This window comes from Bombina bombina, chromosome 3 (assembly GCF_027579735.1).
Source record: "Bombina bombina isolate aBomBom1 chromosome 3, aBomBom1.pri, whole genome shotgun sequence".
NCBI lineage: Eukaryota > Metazoa > Chordata > Amphibia > Anura > Bombinatoridae > Bombina > Bombina bombina.
In genome coordinates this window covers 1,121,243,736-1,121,256,532 of record NC_069501.1, presented here as the reverse complement: position 1 = coordinate 1,121,256,532, position 12,797 = coordinate 1,121,243,736, and the positions used below count along the sequence as shown (strand labels likewise).

Here is a 12,797-nt window from a genome sequence, read left to right as displayed (position 1 = left end):
ATTAATGAGGATTTTGTGGTAGATATAGATTTTATTCTTATTAGTTCATTAGAGAACATTTATATTACTGTTTGTTCATTGGTGTACCTACCTACACAATGTATATTACCTCAAACTCCTCTCCTTTTCTTTCTTCCTTTTTTTTCATGTATACAAGTTAAGTGCAACTCTTTAATTCATTCTGGGGAAACTAGGTACTATTTTATAATTCTTCTCTAGTTCTTTACTTAAAATATAGTCATGTGTGTTACTATATTTTATTTGTGTATATCCCTATAAATTATTTATTGTTAATTTCCAGTATATCATTTTAAATCACTGATTTCATAAAATTCCTGTGGGTGAGCCAGTTTTTAAAGTAAAAATCCAATAGGCTTCTTTTTTATTTAGAATAGCTAGTCTATCTCCCCTATTTTGTGTTTTTTTGTAATTGATCTACAATTTAAAACTTAAAACTTATTTGATTTTCCAGATGTAGTGCCATATGTTTGGCCACTGTCTACCCTTTGTCACATTGAAGAGTTAACTCTATATAAGAATCCATACATCCAGCAACTAAAGCTTAACTACAACACTTCAACCTAGATTAGACACTTGTGAGGTTGCAGATAGGCCTTGTTATAAAGGGAAGATCATGTTCTAAATTCTTTGTCATTGACTTACCAGATGTGTTCAGCTATCTCTCAGTAGTGCCTTGCTGCTCTGGATCTGACTTTAACTATGTGTTTAACCATTTTTCAGGTGTTAAACACACATTTACTTGCAAGCAATAGTGCAATAATTAAATAATAAAATAACTTATTTATACATTTTCTGTTTTGCACTTTTATATCCCATCAAGTCAGGTGTATACTTCTGAACCTACCACATGCTCTAAAAACCCAGAGGAAGGTAAATTACAATTTTGTTAGTTGTAAATTCATTAAAGTTTAATTCTAGCTTCCAAATGCATTTAATGCACAGTTGAGTTTTTAGATAAATGTTGATTTTATAAAGAAAATAAATGCTTCCAATTATAAAATGTAATTATACAAGGCACAAAAATTTCTACTTACATTTCCTTTGACAACATAGTTAGAATCATTTTCAACATCTCTGGCAAGTCCAAAATCACATATTTTTGCAACTTTTCCATAGGTCAAGAGTATATTTCTGGCAGCGAGATCTCTGTGAATGCACTATGAAAGGGACAAAAGCATTCAGCAACTAGTATTTTAGTCAAATTTGCAAATCATTTTACAACTTCAATATTTTAACAGATTTTTTTAAACATCAATTTTTCTTCGTTCGCTTGCTATCTTTATTTATTTTATGGTCCTTAACAATCTTCAATCCTCAATAGAAAAAAAGGAGAACATAGGATTATAGCACAACACTGTAACATAATAGACAATCCACTTTATAAGAACACTGGTACTGACGCTCTTTTGCGCTACGATTAGCTCAAAGATAATAGCTCTATATAAAAACTCTAAGGAATAAAGGTCTCCTTTCTACGACATTTATTTAAAACAATTTAAAATACAGGGGATTTTAAGCATTTGGGTACTAATGCCGTTAAACTTCTCTAGAACTCCACCCACCAGGGCCATCTTTAACACAGGGCAAAAGGGTCAGCTACCCAGGGCCCAGTCTTTGTTGAGGGGCCCAAGATTTTTTTTTTTTTTTAGTTCATTCCAGGCTGCTGATGTCATGTAGCATGGGGGACACACACAGTCAGTCCTAATACTGTCACAGTCAAAAGTTCTCTGCTTATATTTATTTGTGAGAAACTGTGCCAGAATGTACCGGTGTCAGGGGACATGCCAAGCTAGTGCCATGTGCTATTTTAGGTGTGCACTGTGCAGCACTGAATGCTAAGCCCTAACTCAGCATCCAGCCAATCTCACTGTATCAGAAAAGGTCACTGCATCAGAACTTGTTCCTAGCAAAGAAGTGACATGTGCTGCTGTGGCTGATGTGTAATGTCATGGTGATACTTCACACATTAAGGTAAGGTTTATTTATTTATTTTTAAGCTATTTTATTTATGTGAAGAACATATCAAACACAATAACAGCTTTAAGAATACAAGATACTCTTTGATACCTATGTCTGGTACTTAAACATAGAATACATTGTGGTTCAACATGTCCTCAATTTTCCAAATTTCTAACTCCATCCTCCTTCTACTACCTTGCCCTTGCCCATGAGGGTCCGGACGTTAGGTTAACTAACATTTCAATTCAATCCCCCCTAAGTCTGGTTTCCCAGAGTCACAATTCTTCAGGTATGGAAGAGTATGAGAGTCCATTTGAGTAACTTGCCGGTGAAACAGTTCCTTTGAGTATGATCTTACAGTCAAATACAAACACAACAGGAAGACCCATCCCCACCTTTGTCTTACCCCTTCAGGGGCTTACATTATAATATTCGAGGGACAGATATCCACCATTAAGGGTCACTTCAATTTACCCCACCTAATTTTCTCGGTCCCGGGGTGCCCAACCCTGACACATAAATGACAATGTTTTCTGTTTCTCTTCCACCGTAGCTAGCTCAGTTAAAATCCAAACACCATTCCCCAGCTAATTGGGCTTGTAAGATGTATTCTGTGTTCCTAATTGGATATATTAACAAGTGCTGCTGTGCAGTTTCTAAGTTGAGTAAGTAGGGCTTCCATTTCTTGATTAACCTTTCCGTTCTGCCCTGTAGATCACCCAACACATCTGCCTGTTCAAATAGTAATTGTCTGTGTAATTCATGTTTCAGCTGAGTGAGAGTCGGGGGTGTGGTTTCCAGCCAGTGTTGTTGTGCGGTCTTTCTAGCCATAAGTATGGTATTATAAACAATGTGTTTTGTTTATTGGGTGTCTCGAGATCCAGGAATATTGCATTTTGGAGCGTGAGTACTAGCTGGTCTTTTGTGGTGATACGAAGCCTATGTGTTATTTTCCCCCAATAGCTGCACAGTTTGGGGCATGACCAGAGCATGTGGATTAGGTCTGCTTTCAGTGTTGAGCATTTTGGGCATCTCCCTTCCTGGTTTGCCTCCCATTGTTTATATGTTCTAGGCATGATATATGCTAACTCCATTATTTTTGTATGTGACTCTCTAATATCAGCAGATAGGGTGGCTTTTCTGACTTTGATTACACTTTGTTTAATTAGCTCAGGGCCTATTTCTACGCTTAGCTTTTGCGTCCATTTGTCACTTATATGTTGTAGTGTACGTACATTTTCTATTGCTATCAGTGACTTGTATATTTGTGAGATGAACGTGTTCCCCTGCATGTATGTGGATAGGATGCAGTATACGCTACAGTCTGTTTTGGGAAGATGCTTGAAGTTCAGTATCTCCACTATATAGTGCTTCGCCTGCAGGCATGCAAAGTGATGGTTTCTCTGTATGTCTTTTGAGGTCTGAAGTTGTGCAAAGGAAGGAATTGAGCTCTTGCCTATGTCCAGAAATTTCGCTATTGTGTCTAAATCTAGTGATTTCCACAGTTTAAATATGCGCGTGGTAAAGCCTGGTATAAAACTGGGGTTTCCCTGAAGAGGTAGGTATTTGGTGAACTCATAGTTCACTGCTAGTTCCTGGCAAATTTTTCTCCAGGCATATACTGGCTGTTGAAACATGGGATATGCCTCAAGGTACTTGTCTGCCTTGGGTGCGTTTAAGTGAGGGAGCATTTGAAGGGACCATGGGGATATCGCCTGCTGCTCTAGATCTGGAACCGTAAAATGATCCTGTCCCGTCATCCAGTCCAGGACAAACTTGGCCTGTGTCTCCCAGCTATATACTTCTATATTGGGGACAGCAAATCCACCCACCTCTATCGAGCTGACCATACGAGAGTGCTTGATCCTATGCTTCTTGGATGCCCATATGAATGAGTAAATCAGTGAGTTCCAAAACAGTATGTCTGCTTTGTGCAGCACATAAGGTACAATTTGCATTAGGTAGAAAAGCTCTGGGAACAAAATCATCTTTACCAGACTGATTCTTCCCGTCATGGAGAGGGGAAGTCTGGTCCAATGCTGGACCAAGTCTTGGGCCTCTTTTCTACGTGGTGCATAATTATCCTCATACCATTTGGTGGGGACCACATTAAGTTTGACCCCCAGATATTTAAAAATGCCTTCTACCCATCTGAAGTCATAAGTCAGTGTTGGTGGTTTGTGGTGTGGGTGCAGCCAAATTAGTTTTGTCTTATCAGTGTTTACTTTGTATCCTGACAATTTCCCGAACTCTCCTATGATTTCCATTACCTTTGGGATGTTAATGTCAGGGTTTTGGATATAGAGCACCATATCATCTGCGAATAAGGAAAGGTGCAGTCGCTTATTGCCTACCAACAACCCTTTTGTTTCCTGACGAAGTTTAACCGCCAGGGGCTCCAGGGACAGGTCAAAAAGAAGAGGGGAGAGAGGGCAACCCTGTCTCGTCCCCATCTCAAGGTTGAAAGGCTGCAATGGGGCCCCGTTCATTAGTATCGCCGCCTGTGGCTAACTATATATGGACCTAATTGAATGTGTGAAGGGACCTGTTATGCCGTATCATTCTATTGTTGGGAATAAGTCTTCCCACAACACTTTGTCAAAGGCCTTTTCCAAGTCTACCAATAAGGCAAACGCGGCTGTTGTATCTCTCCCCCTCTTAACTTTCCGATGGTTCCAGAAATGTATAATCAGATATTATAGCGTGCGAATATTAGTGACCGCTGACCTTCCCTGAACGAAGCCTGTCTGATCCCGATGTACTAGGTTGGGGAGGACTTTGGCTAATCTGTTTGCAAGAATCTTTGTAAAGAGCTTATAGTCGGAGTTCAGGAGGGATATGGGGTGGTATGATGCTGGTAGTAAAGGGTCTCTAACGGGTTTTGGAATTAGCGTAATATTTGCTTCAGTTAATTTTTGGGATAGTTCTGTTGTGCCATCCATGATGCTGTTAAACAGCTTAGAGAGTGTTTCTGCTATTTCAAGTTGAAGGATTTTATAGAACTCCCTGGGTAGGCCATCTGGCCCCGGAGCCTTTTCAAGCGGGAGGTCACCTATCGCTATATGTATTTCTGTCAAACTGATGGGTGTGTTCAGGGCTTGTATTTGGTCGGCTGTTAGTATAGGGAGAGCTATGTTGTCCCAGAATTTAATATCTGTCTTACTTCTCATTTCCTGTCCCCCATAAAGCTGGGAGTAGTACTTTCTGAATACTCACTGTATCTCCGCAGTGTCCGTACACAGTGTGTCTGCGTCTTTAACCGCTGTAATGTTCCGCGTGTAGTTAATGAGTTTAGTCAGTCTTGCCAGGAGTCTACCCGTTTTGTTACCATGTCTGTAGTATCTGGCTTTAGTGCACTGTAAGTCTCTCGCAGCTGTCCCTACTTGCTTTAGCCTCCCTGTATGCTGTCCTATGTATTGGTGTGGGGTATCTCAAGTACCTATTTCTGGTGTTCAGTAGTTGTCTCAGTGCTAGGTCTTCCCTTTGATGCTTTTTTTCCCTTGAGGCGATAATGTATGATGTTATTACCTCACTGCTTTGCCGGCTTCCCAGTGAAGAATGGGATTTGTGGTGTGTTGTTGGTTCAGGGTAGTGTAATTCAGCCATTCCCCAATCAGATGTCTTTTTAGATTAACATCATGATATAAGTACTTAGGGAAAGACCATGTGCCGGATTTCCTAGAGCCTTTGTTTTGTTTCAAAGTGAGGGATATCGGGGCATGGTCAGAGACACTCGGGGCATCAATGTTGGCGTTTAGTACTCTAGGGGCCAAACAATCTGAGATTAAAAATAGAACAATTCTAGACATTGAGTCTTTGGCAGGGGTAATGCACGTGAAGTCCCTAGCTTCAGGGTTTCTGTTCCACCAAATGTCAACCAGCTTAAGGGAATTTTTAAATTTCTTAAACATCAGGGATTCTTTTTGGCATTTGGAGATTGTAGTTTGGAGGAGTGTGTCATGTTGGGGTTTCTGTAAATGTCAGCCGGAACACTACGGAGCAACGTTGTAGTCCCACCCCAATATCAAGGGCGAGTCTAGTACTTGTGTTAGTTGTGTACGTAACTTGTTCCAGAATTCAGTTTTTAAGGTGTGTGGACAATATACCCCACCCAACAGCAGGGGCATCCCTCTAAAACCAGCCTTAAGAGCAGGAATCTTCCCTTCGGGTCAACTATGGTTTGTGTGATTCTGTAGTCAAGGTTTCGTCTAAATAGTATGGCTACTCCCCTAGCCCTACTACTCTCACATTGCGTATATACTACCTCCCCCACCCAGCCCTGCTTAAGCTTTTGATGTTCTGATGGCTTCAAGTGTGTTTCCTGTAGTATTGCAATATCTGCTTTCTTAGATTTCAAGCATTTCAGTATGGTCTTCCCTTTTATTGGTGAAGTAATCCCCCCCACATTCCATGAAATGATCTTGACCCCCATGTCTGGGTGGGAATGAGGTTGTCAAGGGTGGGGTAATATGCGCCTGATTGTGTGGGGTGTGGGGTTTGCACTTTGTGTGTCGGGATATAATTATGTGTGGTGTTAAGTATTCACTGTCAGGCACCCCGAGACTCCAACTCCACCCAGTGAATGTTGCAGTAAATGGTGCTGTTATCTGCTAAATAGGGATGAAGAGTAGGCGGTTACGGTCTGCAATGCAACAATAACAATATAAAACAATAACAGTGGTTAACGTATTAAACAGGAAAAAAAAACATAGAAGAGCTCCAACCCCCCCCCCCCCCCCACACACACACACACACACATACACACTTTCAAAAGGATATCCGGGCCATAATGATATGGCCCTAAGGTGTATCAAAAATATAATAGTCCTCAGTCTTTCAATTTAATATGTGCCATGGCTTCCCCTGCGATCAGGGGCATGAGAGTGGTAACAAAGTGCTTTTGTCAGTGGTTTCCTTCAACCTCTTCCAGTGGTTCTTCACCTTCCTCTCTGCATCTCAGAGGGTCATTGAGACAAAGAAACATTTGGAGCTGCTTGGGATTGTTGAATAATTTCGGACCTTGCTGTGTTTGAAGTTTAAGGCGCACTGGATACAGTAGAAATGCAGACTCCCCTTTATCCAAGAGTTCCTTACAGTATGGGGAGAACCTTTTTTTCCCTGGATTTGGCCAGTGTTCAGGCCGCACTTAGGCCTCGGGGTATAGTAAGCTGCGTGATTCACTCGGTATGGCGGTATGTGCTGTTGCGTATCCGAGATGGCCTGCGTCCCCTTACCGTCGGACTGTGGGCTTGCCGACTGCCTGATGGGGGATGTGTGGGTAGGATAGACCTTTTCCTCCAACTTGGTCCTCTGTCGCCGCTCCCGCGACTTGCTGTTCTGGATTACTCCCAGCAGGGAAGCCGATGTCAGGCTCCTTACCTGCGCTGATTCCGGGCAGTGGTGATGGGTCCCTGCCAAGGATTTGAGGTGCTCAGGACAAATAACAAGCCGGTCAGCAGCGAAGTCTCCAAGGCACTACGGAGCTCCTCTGCTTTGTGACCGCTCAGCTTGCCCGCCTACCGGAAGTCCGGTAAGGTTTATTTTTATTGAGGTTTTTTTCTCTCTGTCTCAGATTTTACAGCTTCCCATAGTAGTTCTGCTGTTCCAGTCAGTAAACTTATATTTGTCTGCACCTCCATGCTTCTTCCTCAGTCTTTACCTTGCTTTGCTCCTGTTGGATTCCCTAAATCTCTTAAACCAGCTAACCTCACACCAGAATCACATTCAAAAGCATATTAAATTAATCCACAGTGGAGGAATTTATACTTATTAGTACTGCTTAGGTCCAGTTTCACATATTGCAATTTATTTCATTTTTTTTCAAAATGATTAGCCCAGCAGTGGATGATCCACTGCTTGGCTAATAATAAAAAAAAAATAGAAAATGATAAATTAAATTGATTTAGTTGCTTTTTGGTATGTTGGGGTGGAGATCGAAATTACATGGGGGGGGGGGCAAGAAAATGTTTGCCCAGGGTCCAGTCAATATTAAAGACGGCCCTGCCACTCACTTGTGGATTGTACATAGGGCTGTAAAACAGTTCCGGTACATCCAGTCCTATCACGTCCTATTGTGATACCGGTAAGTCCCGTTCTTCCGGCTTATCCCCACAGGATGCTGATTGTCTATTATGTTACAGTGTTGTGCTATGATCCTGTATTTTCCTTTTTTTCTTTTGAAAGATTGTTAAGGACCACTTTAATAAAAGGACTTTTTTTGCTCATCCAATTGGTTTGTTATGGTATATGTATATTATGTGCACTGTGGGTTATATTTTAACACTTTTTTATATTTTTTCTTGGTTATATTATTCAAAATGTCTGAATCACAAAATAACATTTTGGGGTTTCATATCCCTTTAAGCAGCAAACAAAGCTAAAAATTAGCCTAGGGTTAGGGTCAAAGGAACATTAAACTCAATACGTTTTCATAATGCATATGTTAAAAAATTATCCATAAAAGTTAAAGCTACATCTGTGCACAGCTGGTCCGTGGATAGAAATTTGCTTGATGATAAGGAAGTCCACCCCATCTCTATACTGATGGACAATAATATGTCTCACAAGAATAAGGTCACAAATGTATCATTGTCAGCTCAGGAACATCCATCTTACAAAAACAAAACACCCCAAATTATAATAAAAATTAGAATCTTTTAGATGAAATATCAGGAAAAAATGAATTTACTATCCCTTTAAGGCATTCATCATGTGTTAATCTATGTATGTGTGGTTCATTCATTTCATAAACAGTTTCATCATGCAAATAAATCATATTGCAATCAGGTAAAACTATTATGTTATTTGCAGGAATGCATTCTACACCTCATCACCCTACTAAATTAAAAGAATATTAAACACTAATGGCTAGATTATGAGTTTTGCGCTATACCGGGTGCGCAAATAACGCAATAAAATGAGCAGTACCGCACTTTCCATAGCGCTGCCATTACGAGTTACTGAAAAACCTCCTTGTGCTGTGCATTGTGGTGCGTTAAGCTCCATCCCGCACAAAAGCCAAGTGCTGAGTTTACGTGCTTGTGCACGTTTTCCCCTATAGACATCAATGTGGAAGAGTGTTAGAAAAAAACTAACACCTGCAATCGCGGAATGTCAAATCGCAGTAACGCAACACAATTGATGTCTATGGGGGAAAGAAAGTTACGTTTAAACCTAACACCCTAACATAAACCCCTAGTCTAAACACCCCTAATCCGCCGCCCCCGACATAGACAACACTAAATAAAGTTATTAATGCCTAATCCACCTCTCCCCGACATCGCCGACGCTAAATAAAGTGATTAACCCCTAAACCGCCGCCCCCGCATCGCTAACACCTAAATTAAATAAATAAATAAAAACTTACCTGTGAAATAAAAAAAAAAATAACCTTACTATTCTAATAAAATTTTAAAAAAACTACCAATTAAAAAAACCTAAATTACAAATTTAAATAAATCTAATACTACGAAAAAAATAAAAAAATCTAACATTACAAAAAATAATAAACACTAAAAATATGAAAAATAAAAAACTCTAAGATTACAAAAATAATAAACGACATTATCAAAAATAAAAACAATTACACCTAATCTAATAGCCCTATAAAAATAAAAAAGCCCCCAAAAATAAAAACACCCCCTAACCTAACAAACTACCAATAGCCCTTAGAAGGGACTTTTGTAGAGCATTGCGCTAAGTTAAACAGCTCTTTAACATTAAAATATTAATTACATTAAAAACCCCTGATTTGAACAGCCAATAGGATTTCAGTAGCTCTCATTCTATTGGCTGATTTGAAAATGTCAGCCAATAGGAATGCAAGGTACCCCATTTTTAAACGGGTACCTTGCATTCAAGCTTCAGTGTACAGCGGTGACCACATGAAGAGGATCTTTCACGCCGCCGCCGCCAATACTCCACGCCTCCAAAGCTCCGCGACACCGGGATGAAGGAAGAAGATAGCCTCGCGATGGATGAAGATGTTGCCGCCTGGATGAAGACTTCTCGCCGACTGGATGAAGATGGATGTCCGGATTTCAGAAACCGTGAGTAGATTTAATGGGGTTAGTAATAGTTTTATTTAAAAAAAAAATTGGGTGGGTATTTTTTTTAGATTAGGGATGGGCACTGTAAAAGAGCTTAATACCCTTTTAAGGATAGTAAAAAAGCTGAATGCCCTTTTAAGGGCAATGCCCATACAAATTAGATTTAGGATTTTTATTTTGGGGGGGTTGGTTGGGTGGGGTTTTTCTACTTTTAGGGGGGACTGTAATATTTTAAAGTAAAAGAGCTGTTTAACTTAGGGCAATGCCCTACAAAAGGCCCTTTTAAGGGCTATTGGTAGTTTATTGTTAGTAATAAAAATAGGTATATGGTGCGCTAGGACATAAAGAAACCAAACCTTAAATGACAATATCCCTATAAATGTCACAAGTAGGCTATAGAAAAGTAAAAGAGAATAAGGGAAGCGCTATAACAAAGCTAAAGGTTCCAATCACTTAAAATAATTAACATTTATTAAAACATACATATATATATCTTACATAAAAGGGACGTCTCAACAGATATCACTGTATAAAATAGTTAAAATCAGATACTAAAACGGGTGATCCATACATAGTATCACCCGTTTTAGTATCTGATTTTAACTATTTTATACAGTGATATCTGGGGAGACGTCCCTTTTATGTAAGATATATATATGTATGTTTTAATAAATGTTAATTATTTTAAGTGATTGGAACCTTTAGCTTTGTTATAGCGCTTCCCTTATTCTCTTTTACTTTTCTATAGTTTATTGTTAGGTCAGGGGGTGTTTTCATTTTGGGGGGGCTTTTTTTATTTTTATAGGGCTATTAGATTAGGTATAATTGTTTCTATTTTTGATAATTTCATTCATTATTTTTTTATTTTCCATAATTTTAGTGTTTATTATTTTTTTTAATGTTAGATTTTTAAAGATGTTCGTAGTATTAGGTTTTTTTAAATTTGTAAATTAGTTTTTTTATTTTTTCGTAGTGTTTTTTTTAATCATGTAATTTAAGTATTTTAATTGGTAGTTTTTATTTTATTTTATCAGAATAGTTATATTATAGTTATTTATAGTTTAATCTTAGTTTTTTTTATTTCACAGGTAAGTTTTTATTTATTTTAAGATAGTTATATTGTAACTTTTAATTTAAAGTTAAGGGGTGTTAGGTTTAGGGGTTAATAGTTTAATTTAGTGTTTTGCGATGTGGGTGGTTTAGGGGTTAATATGTTTAGTTTATTAGATGCGATGTGTCAGGTTTTGGAAGAGACCTTGACGTGGTACCTGGGCTTGTCCCATTTGGCCAGATGCGGTAACTAACTCTTCCAGTTTTGCTTTTAATCTTAGCTGAGAGCTTCTAAGCGAGTGCTGGACTTTCTCTGTGTGTTGTATTAATTTATTTTGTAATTTTCCCTATGGGCCTTGCATCCAGGCTTGTCTGGGGTTAACTGCCTGTGACTATGGAGACAGCATAGCTTCCTGAGTGTGCTATAGCACCCAGGGCTGAGCATGTTGCAGGGTCATAGGATGTGTACCCAGTCTAGTCTGAGAGTGCAGTCCCCTTCCGTGTTTTGTATATGTCTAGGGTGATTACATAAGTCTGTGAACCCTGACTTGTTCCTAGATTGTTTGATTGAGAGCGGTTTTACCGCTTGCGCAAAATACGTTTTTTTTTTAACTTGTAATATGAGCACAACCTGACTAGTGCAAAAAGCTTAACTCTAGCTGAGTTTTTGCCTCTGAGGCTGCGGTCTGCAACCTGCCCAATCCTATATGATCGGGCTGATTAACACCCCCTGCTAGCGGACGATTCGCCGTGAATCTGCAGGGGGCGGCATTGCACAAGCAGTTCACAACCGTATGCTGTCGGCATTTATCGATGTGCGGCGGACATGATATGCTACATCGTATCATGTCTGCTCGCACTTACATAAATCGGCCCCTTAGTGTTTAGTGCCCCTTGTTAAACAATCCCAGCATCATAACAGTAAAAGGGTGTTGCCCGTCTAGTCTTAAAAGCTGACAATATAGCTGCATGTCACAACAAAGAAAAAAAATGGTTTTAAAAATGTTTCTAGCATATTTTACCTCTAGAATGTTACTTAGAAATAGCACACATACTGTATATTAACATGACACAAATGAATGCTGTTCTTCCTCTCTGAGTTATATTTAGCTGCAGACACTTACTAATTTTGACTCAAGGAATTCCATCCCTTTTGCAACTTGATATGAAAAACAGAGCAGATCTTCGAATGTGAGGACATTTAGATCTTCTTCAACATACTTCTGTGTGTTTTCATATTTAATTTCTTTACCAAAGATGAAAAAAATAAAAAAATCACACGTTGATATAATTACTTTACAGATTCTGTTAGATGTATGGCATTCATATGATTGTACTTTTGATTTGATGCTTGTTAAATATGTCATAGGAAGTAAACTGTCATTTTTTTAAATCTGACTATGCAATAATAATAATCAATCAATTATCACAAATGATCTCACATATGACAAACAGGATAGTTTATGCTCCGTTGATCATAGGAAAGTGGAACAAAACATATTGGTACTAAAAGATTATGTGCTAGGTTAAAAGTGGAGCACAAAAAGGAAAATGGGTTTGCGCAGGTATTACAAGTTGAAAGTACAGTGTTAGCGTGAGCGTAAAAGACGGGCTAACATCTGGAGGTTAGATAATGAGCTAACTCCCTTTTCCCATAGACTTCTATGGAGCTAGCTAAAGAAAAACAGAATTTATGCTTACCTGATAAATTACTTTCTC

General features: G+C 39.0%; 1 protein-coding gene across 1 annotated transcript in view; it reads right to left on the bottom strand.

Moving 5' to 3' along the window:
• Window positions 1–12,797, bottom strand: part of FLT3 (fms related receptor tyrosine kinase 3) — a 234,497-nt gene that overhangs the window by 46,284 nt on the left and 175,416 nt on the right. Inside the window, exons 17-18 of the mRNA XM_053708480.1 lie at window positions 12,203–12,324; window positions 1,056–1,178 (exon numbers count right to left, since the gene is read on the bottom strand). Coding sequence (XP_053564455.1) covers window positions 1,056–1,178; window positions 12,203–12,324 — 245 coding nt within the window. The remainder of the gene's footprint in view (window positions 1–1,055; window positions 1,179–12,202; window positions 12,325–12,797) is intronic.